The 23,771-nt window shown below is 42.5% G+C and overlaps 1 protein-coding gene across 16 annotated transcripts in view; it reads right to left on the bottom strand.

The window, feature by feature from the left end:
* Nucleotides 1–22,895, bottom strand: part of LOC140187721 (uncharacterized) — a 241,503-nt gene extending 218,608 nt beyond the window's left edge. For 9 of the 16 annotated variants that reach the window (XM_072243334.1, XM_072243317.1, XM_072243329.1 and 6 more), the window contains exon 1: nucleotides 22,624–22,891. In XM_072243334.1, coding sequence (XP_072099435.1) covers nucleotides 22,624–22,687 — 64 coding nt within the window. In that variant the 5' untranslated portion in view covers nucleotides 22,688–22,891. Of the gene's footprint in view, nucleotides 1–22,623 lie in introns of all 16 variants that reach the window. The other 7 variants (XM_072243319.1, XM_072243332.1, XM_072243328.1 and 4 more) reach the window with 3 other exon arrangements.
* Between the last annotated feature and the right edge of the window lie 876 nt (nucleotides 22,896–23,771).

Here is a 23,771-nt window from a genome sequence, read left to right as displayed (position 1 = left end):
CCCTATAGATTCTTACAGATAGGTTTCCCTTGCAGGAGTCTTTCAGGATTTCTTTAGAAAAAATGAAGCTTGTCTCTGCAGTAGATCGGTTGACAAGGCTCCCAAAAGTCTCTATTTACTGTGAATAGATCAATATTAAATAAGTCCTCCTACATGATTGATTGCCCTTTCAAATATTGCAGGTGCAGGGCACGTTGATGCTCTTTTGAGCTACTTTCCAGTGAGTACTCTGAACTGTGTTTCAGTTACAGATGTGTAATAAATCTGATCGAGGAAGCATCCAGAGGGGATGACACACACTGTACTGAATGTTTTAAACCCAATTCAGTCGTATTTTTAAGCCTTGTGACAGGAAAGAGCAGACTGAGTGCAAGTACATTTTTCGATATTGACTTTCTTAGGCATTTTTCAACAAAGACCGCCAATGAGATAAGAACACGAGATACCAGAAATCCTTCTAACCATTGACATTTTATGGTCAGGAAGTAATGAATTAAGCATAGCTGCCCATCACTTAATGCACTAGGGCTCAGTTTGTCAATGACAAGGAGCTGATGATGAGTGAAATGCATGGTGGGCGGGTTGGGCATGGCCTCACTCCGTTGGAATTTAAGGAGCCACAACAATCTAACGGATAAGCACATGGCCTTATTGTGAACTGTAATGCGTTGATGTAAAAACAGAAAATTCTGGAAATACTCAGCAGGTCAGGCAGCAAAAATCCAGACTTATTATTTCTACTTCAAGACCTTTCCACTTTAATTTTGTATGTTACAGAGAGGTCTGATTTGTCCTTCTCTTTATAAGAGAATAAAGTCAACGTTGAGTTTACTGTCTTGTGTGGAAGTGCAATGAAAACTTACTTTTAGCAGCATTATAGACACACAGCATTATACAAGCAGCATTCACAAGAAATTTATAAATTAAACATGCTTTTTACAAGAAAGAAACAATTTTAGCAGAAAGGCCCACTTTAATGCAACATGATTGAAGTGAGAAAAGTGTATCTAAACTGTAGAGTATACGGTTGTGCCAGTTGGTTCAAGAACTGAATGGCTGAAGGAGAGTAACTTTTGAAGCAGTAGGTGAAGGGAAAATAGTGGCACCAAGAAGAGATATCATTTTGCCATCAGCTACCAATAACACAGAACAAAAAGTTAAGCAGGTAAGCAGGAGAGACAAGACAAAATATTGCAGCTGAGAACCAAACAGTTGGAACCATGAAGGATAAAGGCATAAAGATTGAGCAATAAGTCGTACAGTTGTGACTAACATATTTACCAGCAGACTTCAAAGTTGCTGGTGAACGCAGCAGGCCAGGCAGCATCTCTAGGAAGAGGTACAGTCGACGTTTTGGGCCGAGACCCTTCGTCAGGACCAACTGAAGGAAGAGCCAGTAAGAGATTTGAAAGTGGGAGGGGGAGGGGGAGATCCAAAATGATAGGAGAAGACAGGAGGGGAGGAATGGAGCCAAGAGCTGGACAGGTGATTGGCAAAAGGGGTATGAGAGGATCATGGGACAGGAGGCCCAGGGAGAAAGACAAGGGATGGGGGAAACCCAGAGGATGGGCAAGGGGTATAGTCAGAGGAACGGAGGGAGAAAAAGGAGAGTGAGAGAAAGAATGTGTGTATAAAAATAAATAATGGATCGGGTATGAGGGGAAGGTGGGGCATTAGCAGAAGTTAGAGAGGTCAATGTTCATGCATGACCCCATCCGTTATTTATTTTTATACACACATTCTTTCTCTCACTCTCCTTTTTCTCCCTCTGTCCCTCTGACTCTACCCCTTGCCCATCCTCTGGGTTCCCCCCCCCTTGTCCTTCTCCCCGGGCCTCCTGTCCCATGATCCTCTCATATCCCCTTTGCCAATCACCTGTCCAGCTCTTGGCTCCATCCCTCTCCCTGCCCTTCCCACTTTCAAATCTCTTACTAACTCTTCCTTCAGTTAGTCCTGATGAAGGGTCTCGGCCTGAAACGTTGACTGTACCTCTTCCTAGAGATGCTGCCTGGCCTGCTGCGTTCACCAGCAACTTTGATGTGTGTTGCTTGAATTTCCAGCATCTGCGGAATTCCTGTTGTTTACCAGCAGACTGTAGTCTGGAAGCAGATGTGGGAAATCTGGTACAGGAGCTCGCTGGCAATGGGTCAAATTATCAGAGGGCCCCGATTAGGAATATTTTCATGACAAGCCCTTTGCAGGTGTACAAAGATGGTCCCCAAATACAGGTGGTGGGGTAGTCCACCTCCATGCTGTCTTTGGAGATCAATAGAGCTTGGAGACTGAGCACATCTTTGCAAGTGCTTGGTTTCAACCCTCTCACACTGCAATAAAGCAGAAGTGAAAGCAATTTAACGTCTTAATGCACTCATGCATTGCATCCTTTGTTCTACCACAACCTCCAGTGTATCCAGTTTGACTCTTATAACAGTGCCAGCCTTTCTAATCAGTTTACATAGAACATAGAATAGTACAGCACAGTACAGGCCCTTCGGCCCACAATGTTGTGCCGACCCTCAAACCCTGCCTCCCATATAAGCCCCCACCCTAAATTCCTCCATATACCTGTCTAGTAGTCTCTTAAACTTCATTAGTGTATCTGCCTCCACCACTGACTAAGGCAGTGCATTCCACGCACCGACCACTCTGAGTAAAAAATCTTCCTTTAATATCCCCCTTGAACTTCCCACCCCTTACCTTAAAGCCATGTCCTCTTGTATTGAGCAGTGGTGCCCTGGGGAAGAGGCGCTGGCTATCCACTCTATCTATTCCTCTTATTATCTTGTACACCCCTATCATGTCTCCTCTCATCCTCCTTCTCTCCAAAGAGTAAAGCCCTAGCTCCCTTAATCTCTGATCATAATGCATACTCTCTAAACCAGGCAGCAACCTGGTAAATCTCCTCTGTATCCTTTCCAATGCTTCCACATCCTTCCTATAGTGAGGCGACCAGAACTGGACACAGTACTCCAAGTGTGGCCTAAACAGAGTTTTATAGAGCTGCATCATTACATCGCGACTCTTAAACTCTATCCCTCGACTTTTGAAAGCTAACACCTCATGAGCTTTCTTAACTACCCTATCTACCTGTGAGGCAACTTTCAGGGATCTGTAGACATGTACCCCCAGATCCCTCTGCTCCTCCACACTACCAAGTATCCTGCCATTTACTTTGTACTCTGCCTTGGAGTTTGTCCTTCCAAAGTGTACCACCTCACACTTCTCTGGGTTGAACTCCATCTGCCACTTCTCAGCCCACTTCTGCATCCTATCAATGTCTCTCTGCAATCTTTGACAATCCTCTACACTATCTACAACACCGCCAACCTTTAGTAAGTACTTAGTAAGTACTAATCTCTTGCTATACAGACGACTATATATGTATAACTCTCCCCCAGCCCCAAAATGTGATACCTCCCTGCATGCCTTCAAGAAGTCTGAAAAGTCTTGCAGAATAGTGATTACTTGATTCCAGGTTCTTTAGGAGAATTACAGGGTATTTTGTATGCTTTCAGTTGTGCAAGTGTGCACTTGGCTGCCACAGTGATAGAAGTTCTTTAATGGTAACATTCAAAATTAATGTCTTCAAAGCTAACTGAAGTTTATTGAGCCCATTGGCATCACCCATGTAGATGACATTGCCCCAACCTGTGAAGGAGAGGCCTGCATATTCCAAAAGACTTCAGTCTCCACAGAAAGCAGAGGTGACTCTGGCCCTTCTTGTACACAGCCTCTGCATTGGTGCTCCAATCAAGTCTGTCATCCAGGTGCACCCCCAGGTACTCGTAGGTCCTCATCCCATCCACGTCCTCACCATCAATAGTAACAGGGAGCACTACAGGCCTAGTCTTCCTAAAGTCCACTACCATCTCCTTTGTCTTACTGATGTTGAGCTGCAAATGATTCAGCATACACCATTTGACAAAGTCCTCCACCAGGGCCCTGTATTCATCCTGCCATCCTCCCTTTATACACCCTACTGTTGCTGAGTCATCAAAGGATTTCTGTAGATGACATGACTCAGTGTTGTAGCTGAAGTCTGAGGTACACAGGGTAACAGGAAGAGAGCCAATGCAGTCCCTTGTGTGGGCCCCTGTGGTGCTTATTGCCATGTCTGACACAAAGTTCAGAAGCTATTTCAGTTTGATAAAATGATGGAGAAGTTTGACCTCCACTGGTCCTCTAATACATTACTCAGCATTGGGCTCCGGATATTGATGACAGCCTTTTGGTGGGCACCACATCATCTGGCACCATGTCTTCTCGGGCGGCCAGCTTGTCCATGCCTCACAGCCGGCAATCCCAGTCGGCTTCTCCAGCTGGCTGGGAACAACTCTGAAGCAGGCTCATTTAGGGCGGGAGCTCTCGAGCACCATCCTTGTGGGCTACGTCACCGGAGATAACTGTCCGAGGCCAAATATAGCACATTATGGCACGCAGCTGGGGTTTGTAAACCCGCTTAGGATAGTAAAATGTAAAGGGAAGGTTACGAAGTTGCTAAAAGCACTTGTTGAAATGAGACTTCACATTGCTCTGAACGCATGCCATTGCACTGGATAATCAAACTGTTTGTGGCATCTGCTGTCAACACTGTGTGGGTTGTTATGCCTTATCCTGACTTGTGATAATGTAATGGATGCCACATGACTATGCTCCAGGCAATTCCTGATTCGAATGATGACTTCCATCTGGAGACTGTAACTGTGTGGTTGCATTCCTTTTCATCAGGAAATTGTATTGTGCCATGCTATTCTAATGACTGCATCTGAGTCCAAGTGTGGAAACATAGAAAACCTACAGCATAATACAGGCCATTTGGACCACAAAGCTAGAGCTCTTTCTTTCCTTGTAATTTTCTTATCTGTTCAAACATAGTTGTCATAGCCTGATACAAGTAGGAATAATGCAGCAGATGTTTCTTACCAAGCTAGAAAACCTGTAATGCGCTTCTTCATTGCAGATTCTCAATCTGTGGGAAAATTAACCGGGTAGACTCATTTGAGAGAGTGATGCATTGTGAGGGGATGTGGCAGAATTGTTCTGTCCCTTGAAATGCCACTTGGCAATGAACCCATCTAATCCTCATTTACAGTCTTATTATGGACCATCATCAGGCCTGCACAGGAAATCACCTTGCAGTCTCCACCTAGCTAACAGGAGTCACCTGCCACACATTTGCAACTCATCACCTGCAGCCTATTTAAACCCAGCTCTTATCCACAGTCCTTGTTCACTCGAACCAGCCAGCCTCAACCAGCTGCTCTTATGTTCAGTTACCCTGTTGCCTGTTGTGGTTGGTATCTGTTCTCTCTTGCTTTGTGGCCCTTCGAGGCTTATTATTTTGCAGTTGGCTATGAACGTTATTGCTCGTCGCTAATTTGTTTCCACTGCCTTGCTTTTGGGTCAAGCATCCTCAGCATTTTCTGACAGGGTGAGTGAACCAGCATCTGACCCAGCAAAGTTTGCTTGGCTATAGGAAGTCTTCCATCGACATGAGCAGCAGGAAACCACTGACCATCTGCTTGCCCTCTCAACCAACTCCCTCTCAATACAGTAACCCTGTGCCAGTCAATTTCCCTGCTCAGAGTCCGGATTCCGGTGACCGAACTCTTTGATGGATCCCCAACTTAATGCCGCAACTTCCTGTCCCAATGAGTCTTACACTTAGAGCTCCAGCCAACTCTGCATTTTACAGACCAAGCCAAGATTGTCTTTGTCACCACTCTCTTGAATGGGCAAGCTCTGACCAGGGTCACTGCTCCCTGGGACAATAAAACCCCTATTTGCAACAAAAATGAGGATTTCACCACCGAGTTGCACTGGGTTTTTGACCATTTGGGAGGTGGAAGGGAGGCAGTGCATTGGACACTTCGTCTGTATCAAGGCTTATACTCTGTGCTGGATTACAGTATGGAATTCAGGACCGTCACAGCGGAGTGCGGCTGGAATGTGGAGATGCTGCTGGCCCATTACCATCGCAGCATCTTGGAGAGCTTGAAAGACGAGCTGCCTACCTGGGAGATGCTCACCAACCTTGAAAGCCTCAGCATTCTGACCCTCCACACTGACAGCATCTTATGGATGACCCTCCTGATCAACAGCCAGACCCCAGTTCCATTCCCAGAACCAGTTCAGGCTACACACCATCATCAGCAATGCCTCCAGAGCACACGATGTTAGGGAGAGCTCCTTTAACCCCCTAAGACACAAGCACCTGTGGAGAAAGAATTTGTGTGCTTACTGTGGAGCAGCCGATCACCTGTGCACCAGATTCCTACTGCGTTCCAGAAAACAGCACCAGCAGTTTGAGGAAAGGAGTCTTCTACTCGGTAAGCCACCTCCTGCCTCTCATTCCAGCACCATGGCCTGACTCACTCTCTGTCCTCCATACCCCCATGGTGCTCCATGCACAAGACACTCTGGTGGATTCTGGCACAGCAGACAACTTTCTGGATTGTGTGTGCAGGTTGAACTCCCTAGTGAGCCTATCTCTCACCCCTTCTGCATCATGGCCATTGAAAGAAGTCCATATGGATCTGGAATTGTCAGAGCGTGCACATGAGCATCAGAGATTACTGCAAGTCCAACCAGTTCCTCCTGATCTACTCACCCAACACTCCTCTCATGTCGTGTTACCACTGGCTCTCCACTCACAACCCTCCTTCCAGCTTGTCATCTGGTTCACTATTGAGTTGGGGAGCCAAATGTTTGCAACCTCAGTTGACTTCACTCCGTAAAGCTGTGGAAATGGAGGAAACCCTCAACATCACCAAGCTCTGACAGGAATACCACAACTTAACCATCACCTTCGGTAAAATGGAAGCTCACAGTACACACAACTGTGCGATCATCCTCTTTCCGGGCAACATCTCACACCAAGGTCATCTGTACTCCCGCTTACCTCCTGAGACTCGAGCCATTAATGACTGCATTTCCAAAATACTACAGCATGGCTTCATTCAACCATCCCAGTTCCCTGCCAGTGCAGGATTCTTCTTTATCAAAAAGAAAGATGGGGTTCTTTGTCCCTGCATTGACTACTGTGGACTCAAAATCACCAGTAAGAACCGCTACCCTCTCCCTTTGATGGATAGTGCATTTGAAACATTCCATGGGTCCTAGATCTTCACCAAAATGGAGCATGTACAACTTGATCTGTATCCTCCAGGAGGATGAGTGGAAGACAGTGCTTATAACACCCATTGACCACAAAATAGAATCCTTGGTGATGCCTTTTGGACTTCACAATGGTCCAGAAATTTTCCAAGCTTTCATTGATGAGATCCCCTGAAACATGTTACACAGGCATTTGTTCATCTACCTCAACGACATCATCATATTCTCCAAGGACCCCCAATATCACTTATTTTATGTCCTTTCAGTCCTTCAGCATCTCCTCAAAAACCATCTGCCCTGAAAGATTGAAAATGCCAGTTTCACACCCCAGTCATTTCCTTCCTGTGTTACATCCTTTCAAACCAAGGCATAACCATGGACTCAGAGAAAGTGTGCACTAATGTTGTATGACACCCATGACACTTCCTTCTTGGGCTTCTCCAGCTTCTAACGCTGTTTCATCTGAATCTACAGCCAAATTGCTGCACCTCTCACCTCCGTCACCAAGTCACCTACCTCATGGACAACCTGGTCTGCTGTCACTATCATACTTACAAGAAGCTCCAATGACACTTCTCCATCATTCCGACTCTCCACCATCAGAACCTCTCTGGATCTTTTGTGGTAGAGGTGGACACATCTGATATGGGTGCCGGGCCATCCTCCCCCAGTGACAACAGAACGGGAAGATGCACCCTTGTGCCTTCTCATGCAAGTTCAACTTTACACAGTGCTGTTATGGAGTAGCAGACGGGGAGCTACTTGCCATTAATTGGGCCTTGGGAGAATGCAGACATTGCCTGATCTGCACTCACCACCAGAACCTCATATCCATATAACAGACCTACCAGATCAACCCAAGGCAAGCTCACTGGGCCTCTTCTTCAAACAATTCAGTCTCCTACTGACCCGGTTTCAAGAACACAAAGGTGGAGATTGACCCTCATCCCTTCATTCCATCCTTTCAGATCCTGGCTCCAGTCATCTGGAACGTTGAAAACCGGATTCACCAGGCCCTGAAACGTGAACCTGCTCCAGCCGACACACCTGAGAACTGCATGCGTTTGCCCTCGGCTGTATCCTCTGAGGCACCCCAAGGGGCCCACTCTGGCCATCCAGGCGCACAATGAACCCAGGATTTTCTGCAGCGCCGGTTCTGTTGGCCCACCATGATTGCAGATGTATGCCATTTCTTCACTGCCTCAATGTACCCAGTCCAATTCCTCCAACCAGCGGCCCTTCTGCAGCCCCTGCTGGGCCTTTGACATCATGGTCCCACATCGTTATAGATTTCATCACAGGTTTTCCAACTTCCAAAGAGGACATGGCTACTTTGATGGTGGTGGATCGGTTCTCTAAGGCAGACCACTTCATTGCCCTCCCGAAACTTCCAATGAGACGGCAGACCTGGTTCTCCAACATGTGGTTGTGTCCATGTCTTCCCTCAGGACATTGTGCCAGACTGGAGCCCACAGTTCATCTCCTCTTTCTGGAGACAATAGATGACGTATGGCTACCTCCTCCATACTTCACTTGAGTTTGTCCTCTGGTTATCATCCATAGACCAACGGTCAATCAGCAAGTGAAGAAGTTTCTGCAATTCTTTGCTGCTTCTAACCCTTCCATATGGAAGTAGTATCTGCTCTGGGTTGAGGTGTCCCACAATCTACATATTTCCCCTGCCCTGGGTACGTCACCCCTTGAAGTGCTTCACAGCCGCCGACCCCCGCTGTTCTCGGCGACAGATCCAGCGGTGGTGGTCCTGTTTACGAGGACCGTGGTTTGCTGTTGCTGGGACCTGCCCTCAGCAGCCACTTCTTCAGCTCTCATTCTTGAGGTCTTCAGCCTTAAAAACTCCTCTTTTAGTATCTGCATCAGGAGACTGTTGTACCTAATGATGAGATCTGAACACCACTTGGAGTACTGGGACACCTCCAGACGAATGAAGACACCAACATCATATTTTCAGGGTGGTTATCATGTTCTTCACAAGAATGCTGGCACCCACCTGACAATCATAGGGACTGTCTTGCGAGCGATGTCAGCTAAAGAGAAGGTTGCCTTTGCCCTCTAGCCTAACATTTAGGCTGCTGAACACATCTGGAAAATTGCTCTCCCTCAGTATATATATATACACATGTACATGTGCGGGCATTGATCCTGAGGGGAAGCTGTTAATGACCAGGCACCTGGTTGTTGAGTAATTAGGATGGTACAGAGATGTTACAGTTAGCATACGTTTTACTGCGCCTGCTGTAAGATTGGGTTTCAATTCCCACCTCTTTCCATTAGGTTAGAATTCATAAGCTGCAGGTGTGCTACATTGGTGCTGGAAACGTGGCAACACTTGCATGCTAGCTCCAGCATTTCCTCGACACAAATGGCACATGACGTATTTCACTCTGTGTTTCAATGTAGAGGTGAAAAATAAAACTTTTCCTGTTGAGCAAGCAGCTGGAGGATATTTGATGCATCTACTACGGTTAGACTATAGCGCAGTTAATGGCAGCCTGCCTTGTCGAAAGCCAGCAAAGTTAGCAAATTGTACTCCCCGAGGTGACACCAATTTCTCAATTATCACTGTCTTGGTGACCCCTAATGCTGTGCTATACGCAGAAGTCCCAATCCATGATGTATAACAAAGCAAATTAATATCAAACGCTTTGGGATTAATGTTAGGAAATCTTTTGTCATACTGAATAAGGAGGGCATTGAAGTGCCTCCACCAATTTTACGATGGGCTTCACTTCTAAAGTACTAATAGACATTACCCGTCTAACTCATTACAAGATAGTTTCTGTGCTTTGTGCATCCTTTTGCTGTATCTTTCATGGATAATGCTGGCACTTTTTGAGTCACATATGCTTGCTAAAAGCAAATAGAGGAGAAAAGTAAATGAACAGAGAATTGTGTATGAACAGAGATTCCAAGTGGCATGATAAGTACTTTGCTATAAAGCTTGCTTTAAGGAAAAAACGTTTAGGATGGTAATGTTTTCTCTCTTTTCAATTTGTATTTTTGTTATGCATTTCTTTTTGACGGGAGATGCCAGGATTCTCTACAGACACTCGTTTTGGAAGTTCATGAGCTCGTGAACTCCGTGCATTCTGAGCTGTATAAATTCTCCCCATCAGCCAGATTACTACTAGGCCATGTCAAATGGTAGTCCTGCCTCTCAACTCCATTGGGTTTAGACCATAAGACCATAAGACAAAGGAGCAGAGGTCAGCCATTCGGCCCATCGAGTCTGCTCTGCCATTTTATCATGAGCTGATCCAGTCTCCCATTTCGTCCCACTCCCCCGCCTTCTCACCATAACCTTTGATACCCTGGCTACTCAGATACCTATCAATCTCTGCCTTAAATACACCCATTGGAGGAAAATCTAGATCAAAGAATCGTGACTTTAAATCAGCTACTAGAACAGCAAAATTCATGTCATCACATGTCAAATTGAAGGATTTAGAAAACATGGTTTGCATTTGTGCTTGAGAAGCATTTTGGGATCGTTACTGTTACAGACATAAATAATTAAACTGTTAAGTCTGACATTATTACAGCATCAGCAGTAGCCCAATTAGCTCCTGAAACTTGATCCTCAATCAATTCACCCAATTTGTCTTTGTCATTATTTGTCAGATTGGATTTGTCCTGCTTTTTGATATAAAAGGAATGGGCCATTTTTCATTTTATCAGGTAGATGCCATTGCTTGAACGAGAAGAGCTTACTTGTGGCATGACTAGTTCTGAGTTCCAGTCTTCAGACTACATTTTGGTTGGTGTCTGGTCCCATAGCTTTTGCTATACCCAGCTGTATCTTGATATTACATGAGTTAAATTGGCTCAAGGTTGGTTTATGCCATAGGAATGGAGTTGCTATATCAGGCTGAAGCCTGAATGGTTCATTCTCTCACCACTTCTGGCTAAACATGATAGTCCATGCTTCAGTTTTATCTCACCTGTTAGCCAAACTATTGCTGAGAATGTGTAGTCATCATTTGCTTTCTCCAGCTAGCTATTTAATCATCCACTATTACTCTTCACAAAATGAGGCATGAATGTAAAGTGTTGATCTTATAGTTGTGGGATTGCTTGGGGATAGTCCTGACATTAACTGTTGCAAGCTGCATAGTATGATTCGGATTCATTTACTTATCACATGTACATCAATGCATACAGTGAAATGCATTGTTTGCATCCTGAGGATGTGCTGGGGGCAGCCGGCAGGTGTCACTGCACAATCTGCCACCAACATAGCCTGTCTACAATGTTCAACTGAGCAACACAAACAACAACAGCTGCAAAAAAGTAAAACAACAACAGCAAGCCACACCCCTTTCCCACCAGCTCACACACATAAACACGCCTCCGGCCTCCAGACATCTGACCTCCAGTCCTTGGCTCTGGCCTTTCATACATTGGGCCTCTGCCCTCCAGTCCCTTGCCCCTGGCCCTGGGGCCCACCGGCTATGGTCTACGTCTGTGGGAATTGGTGGTCTTTGTTCTCAGTGCCTGCCAACCTGATCCCCAGGGATCAACGGCCTTTGACTGCAAAGAATGCATTGACCTGGACCCTGATCGTCAAGATTTGCCCCTGACTCTTTACTACCTTGACCCTCCTTTACGACCCTTGACCCTTAGCTCCCCCGGTCCTTGTTCCGAAAATCTAACCTAAACCCCAACCTCTAACTCCCCGTGCTGTCCCCATAACCATCCCTATGAAGCTAAAGATCAATTAAATCTGAGCCATGACCTTAAATGACACCGCAGCTCGGTGCTATGAATGTAGTTCTGTGTTGCAACTGTCAGCTTAGTTCCACATTCTTTGACACACAGTGCTTCTCACAGTGCGTCCTCCTGGTTTCCTCATTGCACCATTATTAATCTCCACTGTTTGATAATAATTAGAGAGTGAAAGATTCACAGGCTATGAGATTATAATGGAATATATTTCTGCCACTTCTGATGCTTCATAGCACCTCAGACTCCCACCTTTGATGTGCCAGATCTGTTCCAAGTCTATCCATTTAGTACAATTGTAACATCACTGTTAGAATGATTTTTGGGTTTAGGATATATACGTTTAGCAATTGGCTTTGGCTACCAGCCTTCACATCTGAAAATGCATTGTGCATTTAATTTGGAGAGCAGCTTTGAACAATGGGTTCCTAAAAGCTGTGAATCCCAGTCCAGACAAAGCTGATTAAGCAACACACATCAAAGTTGCTGGTGGAACGCAGCAGGCCAGGCAGCATCTCTAGGAAGAGGTACAGTTGACGTTTCAGGCCAAGACCCTTCATCAGGACTAACTGAATGAAGAGCTAGTAAAGCTGATTAAAATTCATTGAGATGTCTGTGGTGGGGAGCTGAATCAGGAGGTGTGAGGTAGTCTCAAAGAAACCATTGTCCATACATTGTAAATATGGAGTTGCCCTTTGATGTTTGGCACATATAATACTGAGGTCCATGTTGGGCCAGCGAGACCTTTCAACCAAAAGCATCTCCATATGATGCCTGAAGTACCTTGTTTTGTCAAATAAAGAAGTTGCTTTGTACCTACCAGTAATTTTCTCCAGTGACTTCATTCACACAACAGGCATGATAGAAAGTTTATGGAGCAAGGAACAATGGAGCAATGTCACCCCTGCCTTTGCTATCATGGACAGATAGATTAGCAAGGACAACTAGATTTATTCCTTGTGTTGATTCACTCACTTCCTGCTGCTGATCCAAGCTGACAGCATGTACTTCAGAACTTTTGGGATTCGGGTGGAGAGCAGAGGAAACATGTTCACGATGTTGGGGGAGTCCAGAACCAGAGGCCACAGTTTAAGAATAAGGGGTAGACCATTTAGAAAAGAGTTAAGGAAAAACTTTTTCACACAGAGGGTTGTGGTTCTGTGGAATGCTCTGCCTCAGAAGGCAGTGGAGGCCAATTCTCTGGATTCTTTCAAGAAAGAGTTAGATAGAGCTCTTAAAGATAGCAGAGTCAAGGGATATGGGGAGAAGGCAGGAAAAGGGTACTGATTGTGGATGATCAGCCATGATCACAGTGAATGGTGGTGCTGGCTCAAAGGGCTGAATGGCCTACTCCTGCACCTATTGTCTATAACTTGGTCATCTCAGGAAGTGATGGTGATTCCAAGTTACTGTTGGTGGACATTCAATTCCCACACCCTGTGTCCCATTGTTACTTCCAGTGTTTCTTACAAGTTTTTCCTCAGTGCTCAATCTGTCTGATCTGATGGTGTGATATAAAGGGGACTGAAATCAACATGGAGGACAATTTGTGCAATTTCCTCCCTCTCTGTAATCTACCACTTCTGAGGAGGTCTGTTATGCTAGTGGAGCAGAACATTTGGCATGTTGTCTATAAAGTACAATTTTATGAGGCTGCTTGACAAGACTGTGGGATTTTGTTTTTAATTTAGACACCAGTCCCCAGAATTTCATAAAAGGTGCTTGTCTATATCCATCCGTGGCTCCAAATGTGCAGACACGTGGTCAATCTTTTGTCAACTTTTTCCTATTTTAACATAATGGTTATATTGAAAGTATAACATGTGACTGCCAACTGACCACTTCATTAAACACCAGGTCATGACTCCTAGTCGAATAGAAATGTGCACAGCGAGACAAATCTGTGCACTTCAGCTGAGATCATGCACAAAGGAAAAAAAAATACCCAAGCTGTGGGATTTCCAGGATAGCAATGTTGATAGAATGGAGACAATGAAGGGAGAATTCACTCTGTAATTTGAGCTGGCTAAAGCAAATAAACTGGAACAAATTAAAGATTTCATTGCATTTTATCAGTCACAAGGGGCAAGTAGCAATGGGGTTATGCTGCCTCTTGGGTTGTGATCTGCATTTATCTCTGACCTTTGGTGCTGTCTGTACTTCAGTTTTACAGATTCTCTGTGTGACCAAGTGGATATCCTTTGGATGCTCCGCTCTCCACCCGCATCCCAAAAACATGAGGCTTGGTGGGTTGATTCCTTATTGTAAATGGCAGAATCTGGGAGAAGTTGATAAGCAATTGGAGAGAATAAAATAGCCACAGTTTAAATTATGCTTCAAGGTCAGTGGAGACTCCGTAGGCTAAAGGTCCTAGTTCTGTACTGTATGACCATGTCATATAATCTGCAAAGGAGGCCCTGGAAAATGCACTTGAACCATTATTGTACTATATGTTGTAACACACCTAGAATTGAAATCATTAAATATTACACATTCTGTTCATACATCCATCAACAGGGAGAATTATTTGCTGCTTTCTTTAGTGAAGTTAAAATATTAGCAGATAATAGCAGTTTTGAGGATTTCATGACTTGTCCATCAAAGATTGACTTGTTTTTGTGCAAGAGAGTAGTTATCACATGAGACTGAACCAACTTGAGAAAAAGACACATAAAGGTGCAGAGCTGCCCAAAGCCAGGCCACAAATGTTGGAGACCGACAGCAAGGGGTAAATTAAATGAAAGGTAATACTTGGGAAAGTATTGTCAGGATTTCATAGATGATGCAAAATTATGGAGGCCGGCACAAGTAGCTGAAAAAAAAACTTCCTGCATATAGGAAAAGGTATATACCATGTGAATGGAAAATCATTCTACAAAAGAAAGAATTCAGCTTCATCAGTCACAATCACCAGAGGTGATCTGGAGATCCAAATCCAGCAAAGGTCAAAGCAATAAAAGGAAATATCACAACTGGGTGAATGTTACAGAAGCTACAACATTTTTGGAGGGGATGGGTTGCCAACAATCTAAGGAGTTCCTGCTTCACCTGAGTATGAGCCACTTAGGGTGTGGAATGGTGTTGGTTCAGTGCTCAAGTGGTCAGGTAGATGGAGAAAATGGGTTATGATATCTTGATGATAAGAAGTAGATGACACTAAGGCACTGTATGACTCAGGTAACAGTCTTGGAGAAAATGACCTGCAAGACGATCAGCCAGTAGCAAATGCAGGTGGAGCTCTGACAAATAGAGAGAGATGAACTGAGAAAGAATTACTCTTTGTGATATATATTTTAACTTAGACACATAAAACTATAAATGCACTGTAATTGCAGACTATTTGAGATTGCTGTAGCAGACATTACAGAGAACACTCGTGCAAGCAAACGTTTGGAATAGCCAAGATAGAGACATGGATGTAACCTATCTCAATAGCACAGGAGACCCACAGAAATGTATTCTACATCTTCAGCTATTGTTGTAGAAGCTTGAGAGGGCTGGTAGACAAGGCAAGACTACACAAAGCCTGAAGCAGTAATTCGGAAAGGATGAAGAGTGTCAAACTGAACCCGTTCTTAGACCTTACAGAAGAAGTGAACAGGATTATAGAGTGACAAAAGGACAACTGTTCCCAGTCCACGAGAGAATGTGATGGTCAAATCTGGGACTGAAATAGTGCTTGTGTGGAGCGGGAAATGTGCTCACTTGCCAGCAATAAATGGGGAGATTAGGGACCATGCATAGAAAGGTTTGATCTGCAGAGCTCTGTAAAGAAAGCTGCAAGTGAAATCTTAGATTCTCATCAAGTCTTAGACAGATCATGGGGAAAAGTTGGGTCTAATTTGTTTCATCTGACTGGGAATATGTATCAGGTAGTAGTTCATTAATTTTCAAAATTTGGGAGATAAAGAACATTAATTTATTAAGAACCATTCACAAGCTCTGGACAGTTTCCCTGATTAGGATCCAGGAGATCCTGACCACTGATAATGGCTGCAGCTTGCAGCAGACAGCCGGATTGTTTTCTCCCTGGAATGTGGCTTGCATAGTTTTGTCTAGTGTAGTTTTGTGTTGTTTCATGTAGCACCATGGTCCTGGAGGAACGTTGTTTCATTTTTACTGTGTACTGTACCAGCAGTTTGTGGTCGAAATGACAATAAAAAGTGACTTGACTTGAGCTCTAACAAGTGGACAAATCTTTTGACCACATCTCATTTATTTCCTACACCCTTGCAATCACCCCTCCACACCTTTCTCCTGGCCATAATATATATTTAGAAACAATATTTCCAAATAACGCAACCCTGGATTCTTGCTGAGGAAAAATGTTTAAAAAATTCTAAATATTAATAAGTTATGAGACAATCACTTCCCTTGATTTCCAGAATCAAACATTATCCGGATGGTGGAATTTTCCATTTTAAAAATGACAATATTTCTACTGCTTGGCATAGAACTTATGTCCCTTAGAAGCAATCAAATTTCTTTACTGCTATGCTTTTACTCTCAAATACCTATCCAATGAAATTGGATAAAAATTGTAGATGTTGCAGAATGGCTATTGAAAGGCTTGGCCTTGTGCCCAGAGGTAAAGCTGTTATCAATAACAACATGAATAATCCAGTAGAGAGCAAGGTAACCTATGCTTTCAAACATCTGTGCTGCACATTCTGCTGTGAGGAATTTTGAGCCTTTTATGTGCTTTGTAAAATACGATGACCAGAAGCAAATTATGACAGCAAATAATGTTTTAGAGCAGAAAGATTGGCAAATACAATACTACTCCCCATTTCAGCATTAAATATAGGGCCGAGGTCAATAATTCTAATGGCATTACTAAAGATCAGAACAGAACTAAGGCTTTCCAATGTTCACAATGTGACATGTTTTCAAATAAAAGTAGTCTGAGACTGTATGACATGCACAAACATCCAGTGCTTTGTTAAACATAAGAGATCTATGGGGATGAGGTATTTTAATAGTTTGGAAGAGGAAGTCAATGTCTGTAATGGTGTTAAAGATAACCCTCACCAATTTGATTAGAAGACAAGGTATTAAACAGTTGGAACAAAATGAAGTATACGGGCAGAAAAAAACATTAATATACGTATTGACTTATGGTGAATTGACTGCAACCCAATAAGCAAATTTCAGTTAAACATAGCGCCAATTTTATTTGGAGGTGGGCAGTATTAGAAAAAAAAAATAACTGTCAGTTCCATGAAGGATAGTTGATTGTTAGTGACAAATCAGAGGATGCTTAAGAATCTGTTGCTACTGTTTTGGACAATAATGATTTTAATGGAGGGATGTCTGATGTTGTGCGAGATCATTGTATGACTTATGTCTTTCACACAGTTCCATGTCCAGCTTTAAAAGAGGAACATATCTTTCAGATATATATTCTACTGGTTGCCTACAAAGTCTTGAACTAATTGAGGAGTGTGATTTTATTGGCTGGTCCAGGCTCAAAAGAGGCAATGAGAACCCTACTCTGGACAAGATAAAAGAAAATTGCAACTGTGAAGCTAGGGAGGATGGATATTTATAATAATAAAATTATTCCAAACAAAGGAAAGAAATCAGCTAACAGGAATGCTTATTAATGTGAACTGTTCATTGGACAGTGTTTCTAGAAACATCTAATGACAAAAAATGCTTATAATAGAGATGGAAAATTATTAACACTGAATTGCATTATATTTGTCCTAGAACTTTCAGAAAGTACTTCAAAACCAATGACCAGTAGTACTGCTATTAGTCAGTAAATGTACAAGACCATAAGACAGAGGAGCAGAATTAGGCTAATTGGCCTATCGAGTCTGCACCATCATGGCTGATTTATTATATCTCTCAACCTCATTCTCCTGCCTTCTTCCCAAAACATTTGTCGCCCTGACTAATCAAGAAACCATCAACCTCCACTTTAAATATAGCCAGTGACTTGGACTCCACAGCCATCTGTGGCAATAAATTTCACAAGTTCACCACCTTCTGGCTAATGAAGCTCGACTTGATCTCTGTTCTAAGGGAATCTATATTAATAACATACAGCGCAGACATAGAAGTATAACCTGCTTTTTTCTGCAACATTTACCCATTTGGCCTCACACCATCGAACAGATTTTCTTTTTCTATCGATACCTCCCCCACTTTCATATACAACGTAGGCAAATCGGATACTGAGTAGGTAAAGCTGTGCTCAATATATTCATTTGTCCCTCAAATATAGTATGACTGCTATCTTTTAAGGCTTTTCTCTCTCTATCCTGAACATACGTAACTTCTATTGATCTTGAATTCCTTCCAATTTTCTCTACATGCCATCTTTCTCTGTTCTGCTTTGCCTTTTTTGTTATCTTTTCTGACACTTTGAGTTGTAGTGGCATTTTGTACCTTTTGATTTTGTTTCACATTACACCTAACATCTCACAGTTATGAATGCGGGTTTATTTAGGCACGTGGAGCTCGTACTGTTCAATTTGGTTCTCTATCCCATTAAGTTCTTTCTTTGAACACCTCCCTTTTCCTCGTTGCAGTGGTCAATGTCAATCTCATTGCACAGAGTAAGTCTTAACGCAAATTAACAGCCCAAATAAATTATTGCATTTAACCCTCTCAGACATTACACTGAACTCTGCTGTGTTTTTATTGCAATTAGGTAAATGTTCACACACAGAGACTTTACTACCCTGACTCATTTCTGATTAGAATGTTGATTTTAGTATAAACTGTTGCAGAAAAGTATTCTGGACGTATTAAAGATATCAATCACCTTTAAAATGTAAGTTAGTCCTTTCAACTCAATAAATTTAAAGTGCCTTTACTACATGCATGTGTAATACAGTACCAACATTTACTGATTATAACACTTTGTGGCTACTATCAGGATACCTACCCGACATCCTATTTTCTATTTCTTACCCATAAAGTCCACATTGTATTTACTTTTCACTAGATTCTCTACTAATATTGCATTGTTTTCATATTCAGTTACTAATTTATATACCCCCTCCATTCCCTTGTTTCCCACAGATTAAGCCACACTGTAATGGCTTGGGAGCCATTTTCAGTGATAGTTATATCATTTCCATGATATCAAATGTATCTAATCCTCACAAAATGATTGCTAACATTCCATTTGCTTTCCTTACATCTCAATACTTCTTTTTCCTCCATACTTTGAGTTTGTACAAAGGTTGTTTATTTTTGTTGATATTCTTGAGGTAAATTTATGTGTAACTCAAAATACATCCCTCATAGCTTAAATTACCTCCTTTTGCTTTTAGAGTCCCAGGCACAGTTTCTACTAATGGGTCTAAGTCTGCTCCCTTTGTTTTAGGGAATTAGGGATTATCTTCCTTCCCTGACCCCACCAGTTACTAGTTTAAAGTCTTCATGGCCATTTTAGTCATCTTTTTGGGTAAGGCTGTCCCAGTCCAGTTCAGGCAATAGCAGTCCCAGCATTGCAGCCCTTCTTGCCTTAGTACTATTAATGCTTGGAAGGTACTTTCCTTCCAATATTCTCCCTTGTATCTATATCTCCCATTTTAATTTGCATATGGATAGGGTAATACTCAAATGTTTATAGCATTTTGAGTCAGATATTTAATCTCGCTTTTAGCGCCTACTGCCTTCTCTACAACATCATCTGACTATATCCTCCACGCCCCCCCCCTTAAAAAAAGCCAGGGAATTTAAGTCTTCCTCTTCAATATTTCAGACGTCCTTCGCTCTTACACAATTTGTGTTAGTTTATGGGCTGGGTCGTTTCCGTATACCACGTTCAGTAGCAGATGGACTTCAATTAATTTTACATAGCACCCTAATGCCCGGTAAGAAAATTGGAGGCTTAGATTTCATTACAACGAGCGCGATGGATCGAATGTAATTTCTTTCTGACTGCCCTTTACAGCAACATTAAGCTTTCGTAGGAAAGTTTAAGATCTACATGCTCTTATACCGTGGTAACGTCAAACATCTGCAAAACTACGTTTCAGGTCTAGCCTGCTTGGCAGTGACCGGTCAGAATTCACGCATTTACAGGATTATATGGAATGTTTAGTATCTTTTGAAAGCCCTCTGTAAATGGATTCTCGGAACTGGTGGCCCGGTGTTCTGCTACTTGAAATAGGCCTTAATAGTTTGCTGTGCAATTACGCAACTGCTCGGGTAATTAATGGAGATTCATATAACGAGCAAACATTGCACTTGTACGCTGTGGGACATGAAAGTTGGGATTTGTTCAACTCTGTTGGCACAAATAAAATCTGGTGGAGTGCTGGCTTTGGAACGGAGCCGTCAGAATTTCCCACGCACACATAAAAATTCACAGAGCGGCGCTATTTCCCGCTTCCTGTCACTTTAAGAAAGTTGTACGTCGGTTACAACATAGTTCTGTATAATCAAGTACTGTATTCATTGCATCTGCAGCCAGGACGAGTTTGTAAGACTCATCTCAAAGACCATTCATATCCTCAAGTTAAATGAGAAGCGAATTATAACACGTCGAGGGAGGTGAAGAGGTGCAACAGCTTTTAACAGTGCAGCAGAATTGGACGCTTGTAACATCTGTTTCCAAAACAAATCGTCCATAATCGTCGCGGTTACGCGCTATCGTTGGAGATGAAGACTCGCTGTGTAAAGTATTACACAACAGCCAAATTTTTCTTCGGCAGTCGCCTTTAGCACTTTCAATATATAAGCTATATTTATATATAGTTTTAGTTTTACTGTACTACTTGGCTACATAATCAACCCTGAAGTGAATTAGTCAAATTAACGTTACAAATATGGTCGCATTCAAACTATTATTAAAAAGAGACAGTTCAGTAACTAGGTTTGCTACTCTATTGCCTCGCGTTTAGAAGTAGAACGATTCACAAAGAAATAACACTTTCACGCGTTGTTTTGAGCGAGGCATGATCAAAGATTCTACCCGAAATACGAATCGGGTTCTCCCTTCCAGCAGCTGACCATTTTCTAGCATTTTCAACGCAGAGTGAAAAAAAAATGTGTTTGTCTCTCTTAATTTTACACAGTCCAAAAATAAAGCCACGAAGCTTCGTTTAAGATGACAACTTCTTGAAATCAGCAACCGCTTATCTTTTACTCGAAGTTCCGATGAAAGATACGCATTCCTCCTTCATCGTTTCTGTTTATTTTAATTTCAGTTTTGGATTTTTTTTAAATAGCCATCTTATAGTCTGGTTTTGATAATTCACCGAAGGTGCAGACGGAGAACTGAGTAAACAAAAGACTACACACGAAATACGAATAAAATGCTAACATTACCATTCCAAAACAAAATTAGAAAATGTTAAAATATGAAACCGATCAGTACAATGGGAAGAAAGTAAATTCCAGCGAAAAGGAACGAGATTGGAGACAGGGAAGGGAGGAGGGGAGATCGGAATGGATCCGTACCCTCACCGCACTTTCAACTGAAACGTATTGTCTAACATGTTACATCCCTGGCAAGACTAAAATTATTGCTAAGCAGTTTTGACATTTTACTTAATATATATCTGTCAACTGTTAAAACGCATTTATAAATCAATTTATTTGAAATATATTAAAGGCACTAAAAGTGGAGACGGAGGCTGGGCGCAAGCCGTCGCCTCCGACATGTTAAGTGTGATTTCAGGAATGTAACCTATCGAGTAATTATGAATGTATACGATTGCTGGCCTGGGTGCCGACATATACAGGACGGGCCGAGTGGTCCATGTTGTTACAAGTGTAGACTACCTGAGGTGAAGTTTGGATTACACGTTTCCATAATAAACAAACTCTGATGTTGAGAATTGATATTTTTTCAAGATAACACTGGCAAATTATAAAATTCGGTTGAAGTTGCAGCAGGTGCATAAGTGGTATCGAGTGTTTAGATTCCTAGTGAAGGGTTCTTGTCCGGTAAGCAACTGATGTCGAATCTCATACTAAACGGGATGAGGTTTCAGACCTGTTCTTAGCTGCGCACAATACGTGGGCAAAGAGCAGCGAAAACTATATCATGCCTTCCAATTCACGCCAAGAGATTTTTTTTTTTGGTAAGATACTGCTTTGCGGGTGTACGAATTGTAAACGACTATCCCCACCGTTACAATGGACTGGTACACGGAGATGACAGAAAGCACAGAGTTTTGCTTTATTTCAACACTCATTTGTCCATAAGGATTTTTACAAAAGCATAACGAGTACTATAGACCCAGAAGTCTTTAAATTTGCACTCAGAAAGTAACACTTATCTTTTTTGGATTTAACACCGAATTTAATCTATTAAGCAGCCTGATTATAAAATCAGACCGCTGTTTAAATTGATTTTTTTTTCAGGCAGGCTCTCAATCATACATGTCTCTGCAACAGTTCTTTAATGTCGAACAGCTCTGACAGGAAGACGCGCGCGCATACCGAAACAGCCGTGGTGAAGCAGAGCCACACTAACAATGATAAATTTAATATGCAATGCATACACACGTATGAGAGGGAACGGGTTGAGCAAACTCGATGAGCTCTAAACAGGGATTGTGTCACGACCAGAAAAGCAAACTGCATCCACGTGTTAAAAAAGATAGAAATTAAAATGGAAAAAGTCTATTTTGAAAGTTATGCAAACCCCCCTGAAGCTAAAGTAAAAACAGCTTGCGCTAACCTAAAAGAAATTTTTATTCCTTAATGTTGCAGCATAAGCGTAAGGCAGGACGCCACCGTAATATATTGTATGTCAGAATCAGTAAAAGTTGTCAAGCTGCTTTTCGCACATACCTCCTTGCAGAGAAGCTTTGATGAGACTGAGGAGCAGGTATCCCTGGACGAGCCACAGAGCCATCTTGTCGGGCACTCCAAAAATACTAACGCTCTCCAAGTCCAACCGCTTTTATTCACTTGACCCTAATTGCCACTTGTAAGAGACGGAAGTGGACAATACGTAATTAGTGAGGGTCCCGACTTCGTCCAAGTAGCCAGTTGACTTTTCTCCGCTGTTGCGCTTTTTTTTCTAGCCATTCCTGCCAACATTGCAGAGCTCTTGCCAGAATCTCGGCAATTGCATGTTTTCGTTGCCAGGTCGTTTGCGTGCATTCTGAGACTATTACAGAGGAAAAAAAGGACAGCGAGTCAGCCAGATAAGGCAGTTCGAATAGTGTATGCAGTATGGGCACAATATGGGAAGAGAGATAAACTAATCTATATCATGTGTATTAATTCAGTGTCTCTTCAGAAAGCCCCGTAAACACACTATAGTTGGTAGGCTGTTTTAAAACACAAAACACTCACGATTTAAAAAAATGCATTTCCACGGGAACATGATATCATTTACTCAGACGGACAATTATGTGGATATTGCTTACACCAATAACAATTTGCAGTGAAGCTAATGCATTAAGTGTGAATATAACTGGGGCTGTTCTACTGGGACAGTGTTATATAGGCAAACATACGCCGGCGCACCAAAAGAAAAAGAAAAAGGCGGATAATGCAAACTACAGGTTCAGGACTTTGGAAATGTACAATACCCGGACAACAACTCCCCAGATACACACAGAAACACAGCGCTACTGAAGTTACAACCCCATTGTCTTTGCGTCAGAAAATATAGTATAATATGTGCTACAAATATTAGGCCTTTTCTATAATGAGAAATATGTCTACTATAGGTCCAGCCATTCTTGAACATGTAACTACATACAGTGATGGATAAATGCTGTAAATATATATTATCAACTAGATAACATACGTTCTTTTAAATTGGATTGAAACGCACTAACGAATGGAAAGGCGCAGCGATGAAGTAGAAACAAAAACAGAGCTAATATATTTACATTTAAGGAAAAACATTGCAAAAAAACAGATGAATATTTTTCAGGTGAAATATGCATGGCAGCAGTAAATGCCGACATTTCCTGCATGACGTC

This window comes from Mobula birostris, chromosome 25 (assembly GCF_030028105.1).
Source record: "Mobula birostris isolate sMobBir1 chromosome 25, sMobBir1.hap1, whole genome shotgun sequence".
In the NCBI taxonomy this organism is placed as follows: domain Eukaryota; kingdom Metazoa; phylum Chordata; class Chondrichthyes; order Myliobatiformes; family Myliobatidae; genus Mobula; species Mobula birostris.
Note: the sequence above shows the minus strand (reverse complement) of the source record. Positions and strands in the feature narration are given on the sequence as shown.